Source organism: Rattus norvegicus, chromosome X (assembly GCF_021556685.1).
Source record: "Rattus norvegicus strain SHRSP/BbbUtx chromosome X, alternate assembly SHRSP_T2T, whole genome shotgun sequence".
Classification (NCBI taxonomy): domain Eukaryota; kingdom Metazoa; phylum Chordata; class Mammalia; order Rodentia; family Muridae; genus Rattus; species Rattus norvegicus.
In genome coordinates, this window is record NC_141554.1 from 7822534 (window position 1) to 7844491 (window position 21958).

Below are 21958 nucleotides of genomic sequence, written 5' to 3' on the forward strand. Positions count from 1 at the left end.
AGAAAAGCTTTCAGGTGGTGGGAAGAAGCAGATGATGCAGTTCTTTTTTTCTGAAGTAATCATCTTGTTTGTTCTAGAAGAGATTAAAGTGTGTCATCCATCTCCCATGTCTCCATCCACCTCCCCCACAGCTTGATAAGATCCCAAAGCAGAAACAGCAGAGTCACCATGGACACAAATAACTGATGATCCAAATGCATACTCAGGAACACAAAATCACTTATATTCAAAAATAAGATCTACCACAATGAGTAAAGGCAAATGCATAACGAACAGAGATTCAAATAGGAACTGCCAGCCATTGTGTGTCCAGCTCTTACTGTTTCTTTATTCTCAGAAATGTATTCATCCACTGTTATTATGTTCTTCCTAGAATACTAACACACACAATACTAAGCAATCTGAAAATGCATTTCTATGAAATTTAGGGTACACTGCAGTTTCATTTGTGCTCTTGTAACCATGAAAACGCAGAGCAGCAAGATTTTTCTGTTAAGAGCATCATCATTCGACATGTTTCTTCTATAGCTGCAGAGAAAGAGGCCAAGGCCAGAAAGGAAAATCAGAATCAGGCCACATCTGGGTAGACTGTCTCCTTAAGTAAGATGGTGTGGAAGACACTGCTGCAAAATGTGAACTGGTGGCGAAGGAGGCAGATTGTGAAACATTTGAGAATGAAGTCTCTCCTGTTTCATCTATCTTGAGGATATCACTGAGCTCTGGAAATTGGATCATTTATCTCTAATGCTGGCATCTAATGATGCTTTAAAAGTGTGAATCAGTTTGGGAGGCAATGCTTTAAATAGGATGAATATATAACTATTGACTGTTTAAAGATGTACTGCAGGGTTGAAGGTATAGCTAGGAACAGGAGGATCAGGAGTTCAAGGCTGTTCTCAGTTGCATAGAAAATCCGAAGTCTATATGAAGCAGACTATATGAAACAACACATCCTCAGAAAAGTACATGGCCTGACATGGTAGCACACATCTTCACTAGCAGCATTCAGCATACAGGCAGATCTCTGGGCATCCAGAACTGTCTAATTTATATAGTGAGTTCAATGCCAGCCAGGGCTACAGAGTGAGGCCTTGATTCACAAAACAAAAATTGTAAGGAAGGCAGGAAGATTGAAAGTTCACAGCTACTATGGATTACAGAACAGTACAGAGAAAATCTGGAAAACTTAGCAAGACTCACCTCAAATCTAAAAAGATTTAAAATGGCTGGGAATGCCACCTATGATGGCTTAAACCTGGCAGCTCAGTACATAGGTGTCTGTGCTGGAAGGTATGTAGAGTACCACAAGTTCCAGGCCAGCCTGAGCTACAGAATGAGGGCCTGTTTCAAAAAGCGGAAAGGAGCTGGGAAATAGTACAGTTGGTAGCAAGCTTTCAAAGTGTGTCCAAGGTCACAGGTTCAATCCCAGGGTCACAACTGAATATTTTCAAAAAATTGAGAGGGGGGGGAGGGAGGGAGAGGGAGAGAATAGATAGATAGATAGATAGATAGATAGATAGATAGATAGATAGATAGATAGATAGATAGGTGTTATATTTCTAGCTGGGTATGGTAGCATACACCTGTAACCCTCGCCCCTTTGGTAGAGGCATGAGGATCTTGAGTTCAAGGCCAGCCTGTCTCAGAAAACCAAAGCAGAAGGAGGGGCCTACTGAGTGATGTGCCAGGGACAGTGTTGACAGGTCCATGATGCACCGGCTGCAAAAGAATTCATTAAGACAGAAAAAGAAGGGGTTAGAGAGGGGCTGGGGATTTAGCTCAGTGGTAGAGCGCTTACCTAGGAAGCGCAAGGCCCTGGGTTCGATCCCCAGCTCCAAAAAAAAGAACCAAAAAAAAAAAAAAAAAGAAGGGGTTAGAGAGATGGCTCAGTGGTTAAGAGCACTGACTACTCTTCCAGAGGTCCTAAGTTCAAATCCCAGCAACCACATGGTGACTCACAACCATCTGTAATGGGATCCGATGCCCTTTTCTGGTGTGTCTGAAGACAGCTACAGTGTACTTATATATAATAAATAAACTTTTAAAAAAGACATAAAAAGACAGAAGTAGCATGTATAAGATATAACATGTGACAGCTACAGTGGGCAAGACAGGAAGTGTTTATGTAAACACATTCTTAGGGGCAGCTGTTATAATGGCGGCATGAGAAGAGTGTTCTATGTAGGCAATCAGCCAGTGTTTTAATGTTATGGAGGCCTGGAATAACTACAGTCTGGTTTTACTGGAGCTAGCAACAGCCTAGCCTTGAGGAAGGATTGTCCTGAGTCCAAAGAATCAAAAAGAGCTCAGCACAACCACCCATACCTGTTTGGAGACAACATGATGTTTTTCAGAGACCAATCTGCTGTTCAAGAAAAGCAGCCTCGTTCTGAGGTTACAACAGTCCAATGCAGCTGTTTATCTCACGTTGTGTCCACACTAGGGATGTAATACAATGGTGGGATGCTTTCCTAGCATGTACAAAGGCCTGTGTTAAGTTGCAGCAACATGCAAAACAAAACAAACAAACAAACAAAAAACCCCATGCACTTTCAAAACAGACATAGAAGTGATTTTTTGAAGTTAACTTTTGATGTCAACTTAAACAACAATAAACCAGTTCACACCATAATTCCAACATTCCAGGCCAACCTGGTCTATAGAGTGACACATATCTTGTCTTAGAATAAAAAGCCAGGAAGATGGCTCAGCCAGTAAAGGTGCTTGCTACCAAGCCAGCAGAAAGTTCAAGGGCAGCCTGGGCTATCTAAAGACCCTGCTCAAAAAACTAAAACAAAACATTCTCCTCACCCCACAAGGGTTTTTCTTTGAATTAGATTTTGAGAACTGTTGGAAGGGAAGTGAGAGAAGGAAGGACACCAATTGGGAAAAATCAGGAAATATGACTAGGGATATGAACCAGTTGGCAGAGAGCAGGGATATGAGCCAGTTGGTTTAGAGCATTCCTACAGTGCATGAGACCCCAGGGTCTTAGAGTTTCTGTTGCTGTGCAACATACCATGACCAAGAGAAACTTGGGAGGGAAAGGATTTATTCTGTTTATAACTTGTAGTCCCTACTGAGGGAAATCAGTGCAGGAACTCAAGGCAAGAATGGAAGCAATAGTCACGGAGGGATGCTGCTAACTAGCCTGTTCCTCAAGGATTGCTCAACCTGCTTTCTTAGCGCCTCCAGAACCACTTGCCCAGGGGGACACCACCCACAATGGGCTTGGCCTTCCAACAGGCCAATCGGGTGGCAGTATTTCCTTAATTGAGGTGCTCTCTTCCCAAATGACTCTGGCTTGTGCCAAGTTGACATAAAACTAGTCAGCATACCTGAGTATAGTCCCAGAGACAATAGAAACAGCTGGCCAGTCTGGCTTAGGTATACCTCCATAGTACTGAAGACAGTCTTCTCGAAGGGTAGAAGTAGGCTGTTAGTGTTGGTCTGGCAAGTGTCTTTATGCCCCCAAACAATGTTTGCTAGAGCTATGCCTGTCCCTTCCATGTGTACTCTTGGTTCATTATCTGTACTGCATCTCAGATCCCTCAAAAGATCTTCAGCTCAAGAATCCAGACTAATATTCAGATTTACCAATACGCTGACAGGACCAAAGCCATTCTTCACTTCTGTGCCTGTGTCCCCATCTGAAACTAGAGATGACAACTATAGCAAAAGTCCACTATGAAGGAAGATTGATATTTGTAAAATGCTTGGAGCCAGGGGATAGTGCATGCTTGTGATCCCAGTGTTCAGGAGACAGGAAGACTGCTGCAAATTCAAGGCCAGTCTGATCTTCATAGTCCTTACAGCAAGTATTTTAAAAGCTTTTGAAAGACAGCACTTGTTACTCAGATGATTAATAAACACTCAAAACTTCTAGGTGTTGTAGCCATACCTTTAATCCCAGCACTTAGGAGGCAGAGGCCTAATTTCTGAGCTGAAGGTCAGCCTGGTCCACAGTGAGTTCCAGGACATCGAGAGCTATACAGACAGACCCTGTCTCAAAATCAACAAACCCATTCAGAATAGCATCAACCACATACCTTCAGTAATTACACAGAACAAAGACCTATGGCTGGTGCATAATAAGTACATACGAAGAAATAAACCACACTGCTGAACATAGGAGTCTTGGTCTTTTTATGTATACTTAACACAGAGAAGGTATGGTCTCAATAAGAAAATACACTCTGTGTTCATGTGAACCCCCCCGAATCAGCCACTAAGAACACTTTGGCATGAGGAAAAGAGGGAAGGGGAGCATAAATAAGACTAGGAGGGGAAGTCACTGCTGTACGGGCACACACAGGCAGGAGCACACCGCCAGGGGCACAGGGCCTCTTCTTTCTGAGAGAGTAATACAGCGGTACAAGAGAACAGTAGCCACAGACTAAGCCTGCAATGTTGGGGGGAGGGGAAAGATGAACACAAGTAAGAGAGAGAGTAGACAAGAAAGAGTGGCAAAGGGGGCTTCCTTCTCTGCAATAGGTTTCAGGTCTCCTTAGTTGACATCCATGATGTCAGAGTTGGGTGTAGAACTCGAAGCAGGAGAGGTGGGGGTCTCAGATGAAGCAGTCTGGGACTGGCGTCGACCCACATCTTGGCGTTGATAGAACAAGACATAGGCTGCCTTGGACTGCAGAGAGAGGACATGGGTCAGTTTGGAAGTCAGATGGGGTAACAGAAATGGGGGCAAGAAGAGGCACAGAAGCTATACCTCAATCTGATTCTCATTCACAGGTGAGACACTGTTGTCATCAAAGTAGTGCCACTGGCCACTGTCCTTGTTGCAGGCAAATGTTGTATCTGAAATAAAAAGAAACCATTCTCACCACCCTCTTGGATCTCTAGAGTATCAAATCTACTTTTATGCTCCTCTTGCCTTTTATTTTGTCTCTGACCCATATACCTACTCATGTACTGGGTACATCCTGACCCCTAGCTTAGATCCCTCCCCACCAGGGCATGCCCCTGCCCACAGCCTGGTACATACAGTGTCCATCACGCATGCCACCATAATGGTTGGAAACTGCGATGAGATCATATTTGTACAGGTCTGGAGCAGACTCATTCTTTGGTTTGATGACAAACTCAGAGAAATCCAGATCCCTGTGGGTAAGAAGACAGTAAATACTGCTGGGCTCCGCATGTACCTTCCCATATCTCCCAGCCTTTCTCTGCAAAGCTCCTAACCGGATAGGAAACTGCACCAGGGTGTCCAGCTTCTCCCGGGAAAATTTGGAAAATGAAAAACGCTTCAGATGGATAATGAGAACTTCAGGTAGCATCCAGAGGTCCAGTTTCTTAGTGGCTAGCTGGTGCTGCTTGCAGGAGGAGCAATACCTACAGACAGAATCCAGATCAGGAATGAATACTCTGAGCATCTGGCTCACACCGCATGTGTTCTTCACACACCCCATCTAGCCTACAAAGCTTCATTTCCATTCATTCCCTCTCCTCCCAGACAGCTTCACTAAGAGTCTGTAGGCATGCACTACTGGTTGTCATTTTAGAAAGGATGCTCTGCTTTCAGTATGCCTGGTACTCATTTGCTCCTGTCTGTGAGGACTTCTGTTAAAGGGTCTAGCTAGTACAACTCATGAAATCTCTCCTGAATGCAAGGCTCTCACCAAGGGTTCTCCTTCTCAAGGGTTTCCACAGTGGTGAAGAGTTTGATGCACTCCTTCAGCTGCACTGGATTCTTCTTCAGCATGTATCCCACGCAGTCATGCTTCACATAGCCCTGGGGAGGGGAGTCAATGTTCAGAGGTTCAGACATGAGGAAGGCAGAGAAAAATAGGGCAGTGTATAATCACAGACCAAGTGGGTCAGAACCTGAGACCATGGTGCTCCCAGAGGTATGCAGGTGCCAAGGCCAGGCCAGCCCTGGGCCTGGATCTCTTGGCTCTATTCTTAGCTGGAGTTAGGGAGGATGTATAAACAGTTACACTGTGAGCTAAAAGAGTCTCCCATCCCTTGGGTCCCCTTTCCATTTACCTCAGCCTCTACTTCATCATAATAGCGCCTCTTCATCTCTGGTTCCCAATCCATGGCAATGTACGGCTGAGCTAGGGGTGCAGAGGAGATGGTTACACTCCTGTTGCTAGGATAGCCTTCCTCCTGTTATCTATAACCCTAGCCAGGTGACATACTTTGGGCTTCTTCAGGGGAGGTGGTCCGGTCACTGGTTCCATTGGAGTTCACTGTCTGCAGAGTAAACAATTGCTTTCGTCGTCGCCTTGGGGGCCACTGCGATGTGTGGAGGCTGTTGTCTAAGAGGGATGGGCATCTTCCGGTGACCCCAGAGCTGGTCCCAGCCTGCTCCTGCTCTGATTCTTGGGTACCATCATTATCGGTAGGTCCAGACATTTCCTCCTTTTCTTCTTCACTGCTGCTGTCATCTTCGACATCCTCATCCTCATTCTCATCACCTAGGATAGGGAGAATGTCAGAGATCAAAATGTGGGTACTCCAGGGAACTGGGCTTCAACACATATCTGGAGGAGCCTGTGTGTGTCATATATATCCCCCAAAAGGGATTCTCAGCCCTTCACCCCTGTTATGTAAGATACACTCATCTTTATTGGGCCTCTCTCACTTCTCAGCTTTTAGGGGACTCACCTTTCTCATCCCCATCATCGTCATCTGAGGTGGGTTTGGTCACATATCGTCTGTAATAGAGCAGAGAAAACTCCCAAGGCAGGGGCACAAGGGTAGAGGGGCATCCCAAAGTTTTACTTGGTAGTATGGTCAAGAAGTCAGGACACACACATGCAAGTCTCCCTCCCACCCCCAATCTGTCTGTTTTTTAAAATGCCATGTGAATGCTTCATACATTCCCAACACTTTTCTGATTTTATTTTAATTTTGAGATAGTGTTGGTAAGTTACTCAAGCTAGCCCTATGTGGCTTCTCCTGGCACAGCTGCCCAAGTAGCTGGAATGCACCACCAAACCTAGCAGTTCTTAATCATGAACCTGGGAAGTGGTAAAACAGCAGTGCATGAAAACACCAGTAGTGGCCTACATTCTTTTTTTTTTCTTTTTTTCAGAGCTGGGGACCGAACCCAGGGCCTTGCGGTTGCTAACCCAGGGCCTAGCGCTCTACCACTGAGCTAAATCCCCAACCCCGGGGCCTACATTCTAAAGCTGATATACAATCAGTTATGAATTAATGTCAAAGAAGCCTTTTGAATTAGAATAAAGCATTAATCCAGATAATATAGCTTTTCTTGCCTTCCATAGTAAGGACTGTAGACTTTAGGTAAAAGGATAAAACTACATCCAAATGTCTCTGTAGAGACAATTAAATACAAAATGAAGTTGTCTCTACTTTTTCTTGTCTACCTCTGTATTCCTAGGACCAAAGAGAAGCACTAGAGAAGCCAGAGGTCTAGAAAAAGAAAAATCCCTGCAAAGCCTACTGACATGTTCAATTTGAACTATCCTTTGGCTGTGCCAAACAGCAACTCAGAACTGAAGTCTGAGTACTGACCTTGGTCCCCTACCTCAAATCCACTTCTCCCTGCCCCTAGAAAAATGGTACTTACGAAAGCCGGTACATCAAGATGTTATATAGGCCCTCCCAGGAGAACCGGTCCCGGGGCACTGACACCAGGAGAGGGTGCCCAAAAAGTATCAGACCGTAGTAGGAGTTGTTGTAGTCTCTGGACGGGGTGCGCTCCCGCAGGTAAACAGGAACCACAATATCATCTCTTGAACCCTCAACAGGCTCAATCCGTCCAGTCACCTCATATCTGTGTGTGTTAGGGGGAGTAGTTAGATTTTTTCTTGACTGAGGCATCCCAAGAAAGATAAACCCTCAGTTGCTTCATCCATTCATCTCAGTCCAAAAAACTATGAGTTATTTTCATTTGAATTATTAGTGTCTGTGTGTGTTTGTAGGGAGTATACACATGTATGATACATACACATGTGGATATCAGAATACATTTTCAGGAGTCAGTTCCTTCCCTCATCATGGATTCAGGTTGTCAGGGTTTGTGCAGGTGCTTTTACCTACTGAGCCATTCTACCTGCCTCCCCCAAGTATTTTATCATTATTTTATGTGTATGAGTGTTTTGCCTGTATGTACATCTATGTATCACATGTGTGCTGGTGACTGCAAAGGCCAAAAGAGGGCATCCCTGGTGCTGGAGTTGCAGATGGTTGTGAGCCTCCATGTAGGTGCTGGGAATTGAACTTGGATCCTCTGAAAGAGGCTAGTCCTCTGTCTAGCCTTGTCCCAAAATATTTTAAAGGGTCTGAAAATCCATGAAGGACTTGGTATTTTATAAACTACCAGACAACTTCCACAGCACTTTTTTTATATGCCGTTTGAGGAAGAGCCTTGCTAACATGGAAATGCTTGGAGGAGAGTAATAAAAACAAGGATGGAAACATTTTCTGGTGGAAAACACTCATTTACAAAGAAAATTTCTACTCACACCATTTTAGTTGCTCCAAATTTAAAAACTGTTGTGGGAAGCAGGGCATAGTTCCGTGATAGGGCACTTGCCCAATATGCAGGGAGCTTGGGCTCTAAATAAATAATGAATACATTTTTATCGGAGCAGGTTGTTGGACATAATGGCATACACCTTTAATCCCAGCACCTGGGAGGAAGGGGCAAGATGAATCTCTAAGTTTGAGGACAGCCAGGGCTACACAGAGAGACCATCTCTCTCTCTCATGATACAGATCTATTATATAGATATAAATATTATATATACTTATATATATTCATGTTTATTTTCTACACTTATAAAAGTATTGTATATATTATATATACTTATGAGTATATATATGTATTGAACTGTAAGTGTAGCTCAAATGTTAAGAGTACTTGTCTAACATGCTTGTGCATTCTGGGTTCTATCCCCAGTAGGGCAAAACAAAAGGTGGGGGAACCATCCTCTATTTATTCGTATCGGTTTCCTCACTTACACAAAGATATCATCACGATCCAAGATGCCACTCAGAGGATCCTCCAGCTGGTAGAGCTTATAGAATCGGTGACTGAAGACATCAGCTACTATCATCTGGTAATAGGAAAAGGACATAGGGACAGTCAGTGTGCAAGGTTCTTTTTCCTTTAAACCCTACCTGCCCAGCCTCCCTCTTCAAAGTCTTACCTTGTCTGGTGCAACACTTGTATGTGTGGACAGAGCCACACACAGATCTGAGATATTGCCCTTCTTAGGGACTACAACCCGGTGCTGAGGAGAAATAACATCCACAGAAGATCAAAGGAACTTATAGTAGGTTAATATAGAAAAGCTTGAGGAAGGCAATCAAATTCTGATTTAATGTCCCTCATTGTGTTCCCATAACCCCACCTGTTCTGGCTTGCGGCGGGGATCCATGGGGACAAAGAAGACCTCCAAGACCCTCCTGGAGCAGACAGGCAGTGGGACACTGAGGTAGCAGAAGGGGTCAAAGGTCACAGAAACATTGCCACAATCAGGGCACACCAGTGTAGACTTGAAGAGGCCATGGAAAGTGTCCACAATCACAGAATCATTTCGTCGTTTGTGGTTCTGCCAGGCTTCCTGAGCCACTTCCTGTTGAACAAATGTCATGGTAGGTTAGGGGAAGAGGGGAAAGTTTGGGGATGGACTCATAGGGGTTTGAGGTAAAGGACTCTGTTGAAGCCTAGTGGCAGGGTCACAGCTAGATCTATCTGGAACCCATGTTCCCTTTCAGAGCTGGCATTTTGCATGAAGGACAGGAGCCTGACTGGAGTTAACTCTAAGATAGGTATGGGGACAGATTTAGTGCTATGACTAAGGTTGAGGTGAAGGTCAAAGTAAGGGAATTGAGAAAATGGTAAGGTATTAGATAGACTGGGGAAACCAGAGACTTCCTAAGGCAGTGGCCATGTAGCTTTAATGGGTAGCCTACCAGATCAGGCCGCCCAGCACCATTGCATAGCTCAACATATTCTTTCTTTTTGACTCGATTGAGGTCCTCATGTAGTCCATCCAGGAGGAATGACAGTAGTTCCTGTGAGTCATGCTGCTGGTAGCCCAGAAACTGGGATGCGAAATGGCCAACCTTGTTCTGAAGAGACAGTAGATAGGAGAGTGAGCATGAGATAAGAGAAGCAAGAGAAAGGATGGTGGGAGGGAGCCCATGGGGTTGAGACACACCTTGAAAACATTCGGCACAATGGAGCGGTGGTAGCCAGACCAAGTCTGCTTTACCAGATCTGCATAGGCCTCAGCAAGCTCACCCTTCATGCCCAGAGGGTTCCGGAAGTTGAGCTCCTCCAGGTAGCGGTTGTTGAGAAAGTACTCCGTAAGCTGTGGCACATTGCTGAGGCACTGTGGTAGTAGGGCCCAATGAAAGAGGTAGAGAGGTAGGGTGGCATAGGTAAAAACAGAAAAGGAAGGGGGAGAGAGGGAAATGAGAGAGAGAAAGGTAAGGGGTTGCCATTGTGAATGCAGTATCAGGAAAAATCAGTATCTCTGGGGAAGGAAAATGGAAGGTGCCAAAGGAGGGAGGGAGAATAGGGAGCAAATGTGGGCACACCAGATCAGATTCATGGAGCCTTAGCTCTCCATCTGACCCCTTGTACTGTAATCTTCCTTCCCCCAATCCCAACCTCTAGCTCTGTCCCCAATACCTAACCACTATAGCTTGCCAGACATAGACCTAATAGCCCAACCTGTAGGGCCGAGTTCATGAAGCACGTGTTGCCCAGATTGGTAAGGCCACAGATGCCTGGTTGGCCCTGGAAGTCCTCATCCTCGTCCGGCATGTTGTTCCTGGGGTTGGATGAGAAACCCTATGAGCTAAGGTCGACTATAGGAGGGTGCTCTGTACTCTTAGGTTCTGTCTGCCTACTCTGGGGTGCCCCCACTCTGCATGACACCCCAAGGGCTCACATGCCACACAGCTGAGCGCTGGGCCAAGTGCCATCTTTGTTTCGGGTCTCCATGATGACCAACTGGGTATAAGGTAGAGAAAGAAAAAAGGAATGTATTAATGGAAGGCCTCAAGGGCACCCTGCCCTTCCCTCGTCTGACTAGTGCCAGGAATCCATCCACCTGGCTACCAGCACAGAGGAATCCCCCCCCCCCACTGTTACCTGCCCAGTCTCAAGGCAGGCATCAAGCAGTGTGATCTGCGTGTTACATAATCGATCCAAAGAGCCCTCTGAGTTCTTGGTCCAGAGGCGCGTGTCTTCCTGAGGCTCTACCAGAAACTGCTCCCGGGCTGTTTGCAAGACTAGGTCTGTAGAGGGTGATGAAACATGACCACATCTTCTAGGACCCCATGTGATAGTGTTAACTCGTTCTCACAGACTTTGCTTACTTGGCCAATACTTTGTATCCTCAGATCATTCTTCACGCTTACAAACTCAGAATTTGAGACCTTTCCAATAAACACTCTTTTCCACCCCAGCCAAGCAACTGGAATATAGCCCATTTTCTGGAGACTCTAGAAGACACCCAGTATCTGTGCTTGACTTGGCCACCTTCCCCCACAGTTTAACTGGTGCCTTCTCAGGATGCAGTAGGCTGGTCCCCACACATCCTCAGGTTCACTGAGATATAACCCATGATTAGGAGCATGAATTTATTCCAGAGACCCTGAGACTTACCGACAGAATCAGAATAGCTAAACTGAATGGTGAGAGCTGTTTCCATATCACTGTGCTGAACGAGCAGCAGCTCTATTGGGTACACTTCCACCTTTCGAATGCCAGGAAGTTCTATGACCTGTGAAGGCAGAGGAGCACCAACACTCAAAAGCCCACCCAACTGACAAAAGAATGTAGGTATACACAATTCTGTACCTCCCTGAGCCTACACGGCCTTCCTCTTCCCCAACTTCCCAGAGATATCTAACACACACCCCCTCAGTATCTACCCCACCCATATATACCTTGCGCTCAATAGGTGGCTGGTCATCCTTTAAGCCATACCAGCTGACCAGGTAGTTCCAAGCAGGCGCTGGGAGCAGCACATAATCATCTCCTTCTACCAGTCTCTCCCTGAGGTGCCAGCTTATCTGATCTGCAGGTGTAGGGAGTACGGACAAGGTAAAACATGAATTAAGAAAGGAACTGTTAATTCTGACCACCCTACCAATGACTAAGCATAGAGAATGGGAATATGACCCCTCGTGGGAACAGAAGGAATCAGAATTCCAGGGCAAGGTTAATGGGGAGAGGCAGAAGCTTAGTACCTTCAAAGAGCCCCGAATTGTTGATACTGCCAGGAAAGGTGCTAGCATCTTGATCCCCTCCCTTCACATACGCCTCCCACTGTTTATACCAGTGTTTCTCCACAAGGAACCTGGAACCCAGACAGACAAAGGTGTCATATTCAGGAGCTAGCTATACAACTTTTCATCACTTGCAGTTACTTGTAGCAGCACTATGTAAATATAAGTAAAAGGCAAAATTTATTCAGTGAAATGCACATTTCAGTATTGGATAACTCGATTTTTTTCTTTATTCATTCCCATTTTTTTTAAAATGAGGTCTTGTACCAGGTCTAGTCAGGCCTGGAACATACTACATATGTAACCCAAGCTGGACTCAAGCTCTCTGGTTCCTTCTGCTTCGACCTCCTGAATCTTGGGATTAAAAGCTGTGTACATAATCTCATGGCTCAGCTATGCTGTGAGTTTGATTTGGGGTCTCTTTTGAGACAGGGTTTCACTACATAGTCCTGGCTAGCAGAGAACTGGCTGCCTCAATCTCCAAACTATAATTATAGACATAAATCACACTTGACTTTGTATTTCTGTGTTTGTTTGGTTAGGTTGGCTTTTTTTTGTCTGTACATTGCCCTCCCAACTCCCCAGACCTTATCACTTATTCCAGAAAAAATACACATCCCTACCTAGGAGCTCATGCCTGAAAATCTATCATTCAACCTATCAACTTCTACACTGTCATTCCTCCTTCCAGCTTTACTGGCCTCTACCATTTATGAAGTTCACTTAATAAAGCTATAGGTAATAGTATTTTCAATGCAAAGAGGGACACTGCTCAATTAAAAACATTAGTTATTAGTTTCTGGCTTTTTTTTTAAAGACAAGATTTCTCTGTAACAGCCTTGGCTGTCCTGGAACTTGTTCAGTAGACCAGGCTGGCCTCAAACTCATAGAGATCTGCCTGCCTCTGCTTCCCAAGTACTAGTATCAAAGGTGTGCACCACCACATCCAGCTAAGATTTTATTTAATTATTGTATCCCTGTGTGTCTGTGGATAGAAATGTATACATGAATACAGGTACTCACAGAAACCAAGGGCTTCAGATCTTCCCTGGAGTTGGAGTTACTACAGGCAATTGTGAGCTACCTGACTTGAGTGTTTGCAATAACCCTCTTAACCACTGAACCATCTTTCCAGCCCCTCATCTTCCTAAAAGCACAGATTTAGAAGAAAATTAATATTAAAATCATTCTTTAGCAAAACTTCAGCTAGTTTAGGATGGGGATATAGCTTAGTGGTAGACCATTTACCTAACACATAAGAAGTCTTACATTGAATTCTCTCTCTCTCCTCTCCTTCCTCACACTCACACACACACAGACACACACACACACACACACACACAGTGCACCACACTAGATACTACAGCATTTGGGAGGCAAGAAAATTACTTTGAATGTGAGCCCAGCCAGGGTTAGAAACTTAACCTCACACAAACGGGGAAAATAAATGTAGACACCACTCTGGGACAGCCTCACAACAGAGCACTATTGACTCAGGGCAGGATGGGCTTTACAAAGCAAGGCCACTGTTGACTGTTACCTGGCCAGAAAGAGTTAACTCTACTGCCATAAGCCCCAACTACAAATGTTCCAGGGCACTGCATCATTGAAATACTGCTTAACTACCTGCACAGAACACCCCTGCCTCAACAAAAGCCATCTCTTACATAATAAACTCTCTTCTTGTGCCCTTTTCTGCCTTGAATTCTTTCATTATTCATATCCCCACCATCCTGCATAATTAAAAAACTTATAGGTGATAAATATGACATTGCTCTATCAAGTTTATTTAAATACATCTAAATACACATAAAGGCATACTAGTGAGTTCTTTACTGCCCATTATCCTGTGGCCAATACACCCAAAGATGATTAAGACTTAGATCTTCAGTCACTTGTTTCTTGTTACCAAATTATTGCCAGTTCTTAGTGCTTTTTTATACTTTTAGTAATGTGTATGTGTGCCTGGGTGCAAGCATGTGCATGTAATTGCAAAGGTCCTCAGAGGCTAGAAGGCATGAGATTCCCTGAGGCTAGAGTTACAGGTGTTTGTGTGCCATCCAATGTGGGTGTTGGGAACTAAACTCAGGGCCTTGGGGTTGGGGATTTAGCTCAGTGGTAGAGCGCTTGCCTAGCAAGCGCAAGGCCCTGGGTTCGGTCCCCAGCTCTGGAAAAAAAAGAAAAAGAAAAAAGAAAACTCAGGGCCTCTAGAAGCAGTGTGTACTCTTAACTGCTGAGCCATTTCTTCAGTTCCTCTTTTTACATAATATCTTTTGTTTGAGACAGGGTCCCACTACGTAGCCCTGACTGGCCTGGAACTCATTATATAGCCCAGGTTGGCCTAGAACTCAACTGCCTTTGTCTCCAGAGTGCCAGGACTAAAAGGATGCATTATGAATGAATGGCTACATACTCAATTCAACTCAATTCATCTTTTTTGTTGTTGAGACAAAGTCTTATGTAGCCCAGGCTGATCTTGAACTACACGAAGATGACCATAAAAGCCTAATAATCTTTACCACTATGTTCTTATAAAACTTTTTGTCTTTCTTGTGACAAGACACACTTGGTAGCTCGGGTTAGATTGGGACTTGTGTTGCTCTGCTCTTGCTTTAGTTCTCAAGTGTTAAAACTTCAGATGTTGTGTTACCATGCTCATCTTGTTTTCTAAATATTCTTCCAAGGCTGGCCTCAAACTTGCCACAATCCCCATTTTGGTCTCTTAAATGCTGAAATCAGACAAATGAGTCACCATGCCCACAACTAGGTCCTGTTGATCTGTCTTTCCAAACTTAAGATAATGACACTGTGAAAATGCCATAATTATCTCCGGGAGATAACATAAGGTTGCTTTTCTCCTATAAAAAGGCAATAGGAATAATCATATAGATCTTAAGTTTCCCAGATATTTTTTTAAACAGGGACTCACTATATGGCCTAGAACTCACTGTGTAGACAACTAGGCCTCCCTTTATCTCTATAGTGCTGGGATTAAAGCATGTGTTACCACACCTGGGAAACTTGTAATAACTTTCACTTTTCCAACTTTTTTTTTGAAACAAGTTCTCATGTAGCCTACATTGGCCTTGGCTCTCTGATCCTGTGCCACTACCTCCCTAATGCTGGGATTAAGGAGCTAGGATATGTGTTACCATGCCCAGTTCTTCCTATTAAAATATTTTTGAAAATGAGAAATCCAAAAAATGCACTTTACAGGCTAGGGTAAAACTCTCGGTCTGGAGAGATGGCTCAGTGGTTAAGAGCACTGTCTGCTCTTCCAGAGGTCCTGAGTTCAAATCCCAGCAACCACATGGTGGCTCACATCCATCTGTAATGGGGATCCGATGCCCTCTTCTGGTGTGTTTGAAGACAGCTGCAGTGTGCTCACATACATTAAATGAATAGATAAATAAAATATATTTAAAAAAAAAAAGAACTCTCACAAGTCTGTGGCCAGCCTGGTTTATGTGTGAGACCTCAAGGGAAAAAATAAAGCTTATCTTCCTCAGTTGTATAGAATATGGTACTGTAAATATCTTTCACCAATACTCTTAAGGTCCTATGAAACTAGTTTCTCTTCATGTGCTGTTAGTGCATCTCTCTGAACCTAGCCACCCTTCTTCCTTAAGAACTCCTCAGTTGTTTTACTGGTTAGGAAGTTGTCTGTACCCTGTACAGATCTAACCAAAGTCTTAACTATCCTTGACTTAATGTGTAGACAATTCACTGTCACAAGAACTAAAACTTTCCAAGGAAGCTGTCTTTTCAGAGATTGGAATGTGGTCTCAAAACATAAGCTCTTTAGGGGCTGGCTCAAGTGCTGGCTGTGTTTGGATCTTCAGTATCTACAAAAAAAAAAGCTGAGCAAAGAGTCTGGCACGAGTCAGGTGGTGGTGGTAGTGGTGGTGGTGGTGTACACCTTTAGTCCCAGCACTCAGGAGCCAGAGGCAGGTAGATCTCTGCGACTTTGAGGCCAGCCTGGTATACAAAGTGAGTTCCAGGACAGCCAAAGCTACTGTCTTGAAAAAACAAAGTTTGGCATAGTGGTAATCTTAACACTTGAGGTGGGCATGGAGACAAAATCCCAGAGGTTTGCTGGCCAGTCTAAAACAGAGGTCCAGGTTCAATGAAAAGCCCTGTAGCAAAAAATAAGGTGTAAGGTGGGTAAGATGGTATAGTAGGTAAAGGTGCTTGCTGCCAAGCTTGCTGACCTGAATTTGATCCCCCAGAAAATACAGGGAACTGTGTCCTACAAGTAGTTTTCTGACCTCCTCCAGCACATGCTGTACCCCACCCTGCCCCCAAATAAATGCATCTAAGAAATTTAATCAGTAAACATGACCAAATTAATTAACTGGAATTGTTTTTAATCTATTATTAAACTAAGGGTGGGAAGTGCAGATAATACTGACAGATGTATGATTTGAAGCTAGTCCTTGAATTCAGATGCTTTATAAATACATATTTCTCAACTGTGACACAAACCCATATAGAACTCTGAGATACTTTGCTCTTACCTAATTTAGATAAGCATCAAAAAGTGGAGCTTGGCAAAATGCTTCATAACAATTCCAACAGGAGAAACAAATTGGCTTTAATACTCAACCAACACTGGTGTGGTAATTATTTTTAATGAGGTGAAGTTAACATAAAATTAACCCATTTTAAAGTGAACAATCATTAACATTTAGTACATTCACAATGTTGTGTACCCACCACCTCTACTTACTTTCAAATGTCTCCTCACCCCCAAAAAGATCCTCTCCTGGCAGGCTAATTTAAAAGGCTATTGGTAAGGATGACAGGATCATGTGTTATCTACCACTAACACAATCATGGCACATCTGTCAATGTAGGAAAGAGGCATAAACCAAAGCTTTGAGAACTGTCTGTACATCTCCAAATGAGTTATAAAAACAGTATGGTTACTGTTGTTTTCAGGATGGATTGAGGCTAGTCTTTGCTGGAGAACTATGAGATAATGGCAGAAAGACGTCACTATATCCTTTAGTTTTGGAATTGTAATTTATCTCCCTAGTAATGCATACACATTTCACTGGCAGTGTTGTTTAGGAAGCCTGTAAAGTGGGAAAACCTGGAAAAGGTCCTAAAGTGTAAAGAACATCAATAGTCTAATGTGGATGTCCCTGATGGAGAGAGGAAGGGGGCTTTTGGGCTGATGCTGAGAGAGATTAGAGAGAAAGGGTACCAGCCTCCAAAAGCCTTGCAGGTCACTCAGGATTTTACCATTTATACTGCATGAGACAGGAAGCTCTTGGACATCTTGAGGAACAGATGGACATAACATATAAATAAAAATTTAAATATCTATTTTAAAGTTACTGCTTAAGAGAAAAACAGTGTCTTAACATTTGAGAAACCTGGCAGAGCTATAACCAACCAATCAAGGTTAATGTCTCAAATTACATCATAAAGATACTATTTACCATGTAATAATATAAGAGCTTACAGTATGTATATGGTCTATTTCATAAACACATTTGTATATATAGTATATGTCTACATATACAAATTTATATATGAATACTGGAAGTTTATTATGATAATGAAATGTGAAAAGAGACCTTTAATTCAAAATTTAGGGTGCTCGTTTCCTATGACAATGGAGGGGAATTTCTATCTGGGAGAAGCAATATGATTGTTTTAAGGTAATGTTCTGAATCTTCACATGAGTGATGATGAATCCACATTTAAATTTAGTAATTTTTCTTTGAAGTAAACTCACTGAAAATGGGTTTTTAAAAAAGCCAGGCATGGTGGAGTACACCTGTAATCTCAGCCAGATTTCTGAGTTCAATGTCAGCCTGGTATAGTGACTTCCCTGACGGCCAGGACTAGAGACCCTGTGTCTAAAAAGAGGGGACAAAATAATACAAAGACTTCTCTGTATGCCCTTAGATTCCCCAAATCGGACACACTTTATCCATTTGTTCTATTCTTTTTTTCCCCATATCATCTCTGAGGATATTTTCATTTATCTTAAACTAGACAAAAAGTGTGCAATGATGGTATACAGCATGATGTTTTGATATATACATTGTAAAACACTAAGTCAAACTACTTAACATACTAATTATGCCACATATTTATTGGTGTAAGATCATGTAAATATTAAGCAATTTTCATGTATAGAATAGGATGTTATTAGCTCTAAACACCATTTTGTACAAGGAAGCTCTTGAATTTGTTCCTCTTGTCTAACTAAAATTTGCACCCTATGACCAGTAGTATTTCCATAGCTTTCTCCCTCCCATGTGCATTTTAACATAAGATAGTTTTTCAATTATTTGGTAAGTTGTTTACACAATGAATGGTTCCTTATCCCTAAATTTTCAGTCTGTATTTTTCACCAAACAAGGGATATTCTTTCAGAACATTACAATTATCACAAACAAAAAAATTATCAGTACCAATATTTTATATACTGGCCTCAGTCAAATTTCACCAATTGTTTTCCAGTAAAATTTATAGTGAAAGAGAAATAAATTATGAGAAAGAACCCTCATTTTAAAAAATAATTTATTTTTCCTGTTCTAGGATCCAAATTATGTGTTGCATAGAATTGTTAAACTGCATTAATTCCTTCAATCTGGAACAGTTCTTCAGCATATGTCTTTCACGGCCTTGCCATTTTTGAAGCATACAAACCATTCCTTTCAGCAGGATGTCCATCAATTTATGTAAAATGTTTTATACTATCATCTTTGTAGGTCTTATGATTTTCACAATTTAAAAATAAACGAGAAGCAACTCAGAAAGAAACCCGGGGAGCAGTAAATTTTAAGAGGCACTGATTAGCATTTTTTAAAAATCGGTCTGACAATTTGTCAAAAGCTGTGGATTCTTTTTAAATACCCATTTCTACTGATTACAAAATATTATCACGTAGAAGAAAATTTCCCAAATAACCTTTTGTAAATCGCCTTTGCTTTCTCCTGTTCTAGGAAGGAGACCTTAGCTACGGGGGGAAAATAATCAAGAAAACAAAAACAAAAAACAAAAAAATACCGCGTCACAATCTTTGCTCTTTTGCAGGCGCCATTTTCTGCCCGAGGCACTGCCCCTCCTCCACAGTTTGCCCCTCCCCAGACCTTCACCTCGTTCCCAGGAGCCAGGCACCCTCCCCTGTACCACACTCCTCCGCCCCTCGGCCCACAGCTATAGGCTATGGAGTTGCTCTTCAGCGGACGCCACCAAGCTCGCTGGGTTCACAGGCGCTTCGAGTACTCGTAGGCCGTTCCTTTCAACCGACGCAACGTTTCGTAACACACGCCACGCCCCCGCCTTAAGTATGGAGCCAGCCTCCTTTCCAGGCTCCAGGTTCCCCCAGACGCAGTCCCCTCTCACCCCCCTCCCCAAATGATGCAGTCCCGACTCCCATGGTCATTCCCTTCCCACCCCACCTCTACCAAAAACCCCATTTTGTCCTCAGGCGGCTGACTGCCCCACTCGGGCCCCGCCTCTTCCCTAAAGGTTGAGATTCATTCACTTAGCACCTCCACGCCCCCTCTCTACCGCCAGCCCGAGCCCCTTCCCCGCCTCGCACCGCTTCATCCTCAGAATTTGATTTCTAAGTACCCCGCGATACTAACAACCCCACGGTCCCCTTGGCCAAGGCTTCATTGAAGCCCAGCCTCACCAGCTTTCGCCAGCTCGCAGTGGACGCTCTCGCCCATTCCCGATTTGGCGCCACTGTTGATCCAGGTCTGGCATTGCCTCGGGCTGTGTCTCTCTGTCCTCAGCAGAGGCCGGGACGGCAGCTGCAGCTGGGTCCGCTGCGACCGCCGCCATCACCGTCCGTCCTCCTCCAACTGCCGACGCAACTGAAGATAGGAAGACGACCCTCAACTGGCACTTCCGGATTCTGTCCCGGAAACGGAAGCAGAGCCCCCCAACAATCAGGGGGCTACTGCCATCTTGGAATCGTCACAATTTGGTCAAAATTGGGTGGTGGTCTGTGGTCTCTGTAACCAATACCAGGGGTTAACCCTCTAGTTTAGAACTAAGACGTTAGTGCCTTGTGGAATTCTCTAACACCAGGGCACCAGGTGAAAAGGTGGAGGCCAAAGGTTTCCAAACTGAGCAAATGTGTGTGTTTAGAGCCTCACAAGGAATGCTCAGGGCAAGTCTTTCACTGCAGACCCCTATTGTGAAAGCAGCATTTCTGTTAGCCTAACTAGAATTACCTTTCATGTCCATCAAAACCAAAAATGTATGGTCTAGAGAGATGGCTCAGAGGTTAAGGGCACTCCTTGCTCTCGAAGAAGATAGGGGTTCAATTCCCAGCACTCACATGGTGGCTCACAACCATCCATAACAGCGGATATAAGGAAATGTACAAGGTACACATATATGGTACACATATATGGATACAGGGTAAACAACATTTATATACATGAAGTAAAGTAGTTTTTTGTTTGTTTGTTTGTTTGTTTTTATCAAATAGAGTTTACTATCTGCCTGAGAGCCTGAACTAGGGTGTGGCTCTGTGGTGTGTGTGTGTGTTTGTGTGTGTGTGTGTGTTTGTCTTTTCTGTCTTTGAGACAGGGCCTTTTGCTAAATTGCCCAGAATTTCCTCCAACTCTATGAAGCCCAAGATGGCAAATGATTTGCCTTGATCCTCCTGCCTCAGCCTCAAAAATGAAGGATTGCAGGCATGCACTTCAACACTCAGCTTCTTGAACTAGAGACAAATCTGATGTGTTTGTTGGAGGCAAAACAAATAGTGACTCTGCCCAGTTTAAGTGACTTACTTGTTGGATTTAAATAGTAGCCTTGGATGGCGATAAGTGTATTTTGTTTTTTGCCCATGAGTAACAATGCAGGAAGCCGACAGTCAGAAATGTGATATCATTTGTCCTCAGCTAGGATGTGCCATAGCACTGCACACCTAGTTCCAGAACTGTGTCCTTAAACACCAGGTAGATCCTCAAACTGTGGTCACATGCTATCAGCTCAGGAAACCCTCTCAGGAGGGTTCACAAAATCAAGAATATTTCTGCAGTATCTTCACTCATTTTCATGCATACACAGTGGAATTATTCAGAGGGTATCTTGGACTAAGCAAAAATTCGTTGGGCATCCTCAATCTTTAATATAAAGGAAATATAATGCCAAACATGTGAGAACCATTGAATGGGCCAGGGGTTCTTTTGGTGTTTTTTGAAATAGGGTCTCAGTTCTGAACATGAAGCTCAGATTGGCCTTGAACTCATGGTGATCATCCTGCCATAGCCCCCCTAATGCTAGGAGTACAGGTTACAGGTGTACCAGGCTCTATGTCAGACTTCAGTACCATTGCAATTTCTTTCTTGTGAGAAGCAGCACTTTGGTGTATTAAGCTGTTCCCTGATCTCTACTACTAGAAAACCCTCAGAACAAAGGCAGTGTATCTCCAGATATTACCAGATGTCCTTAAAGTCTGGAGGTTGTCTCTCTGGGTGAGAAGCATCCTATTAGGCTGCTACCCTTTTCTTGCTCTCAGTTCTACTGGTCAGTGATGACTTTAATTCTCTGTACTTCCCCACCTACTTTTTTCTTTTGGCTGTCTTCACCTGTTGACAACCCACAAACTCCCCCAAAATAATGACTTTGGGGCAGAGAATGGGAGGGCATAGAAAGTCTGCTGAGGAATTTGTAGACATCCTATCCATTACAAAACTAAAAGAATGACAGGAATGGGGAGATGTCCTAGAGT

The 21958-nt window shown here is 43.6% G+C and overlaps 1 protein-coding gene across 1 annotated transcript; it reads right to left on the minus strand.

The window, feature by feature from the left end:
* Nucleotides 1-3883: 3883 nt before the first annotated feature.
* Nucleotides 3884-20061, minus strand: Usp11 (ubiquitin specific peptidase 11). The gene is given in 21 exon segments (NM_001008861.2): nucleotides 3884-4642; nucleotides 4724-4812; nucleotides 5000-5115; nucleotides 5200-5349; nucleotides 5637-5749; nucleotides 6004-6074; nucleotides 6159-6437; nucleotides 6628-6677; nucleotides 7556-7762; nucleotides 8953-9047; nucleotides 9141-9224; nucleotides 9345-9569; nucleotides 9910-10068; nucleotides 10158-10331; nucleotides 10676-10775; nucleotides 10896-10957; nucleotides 11099-11244; nucleotides 11615-11732; nucleotides 11899-12029; nucleotides 12202-12311; nucleotides 19901-20061. Coding segments are annotated over 21 exon segments (2766 nt in total). The 5' UTR covers nucleotides 20053-20061; the 3' UTR covers nucleotides 3884-4507.
* Nucleotides 20062-21958: the final 1897 nt, after the last annotated feature.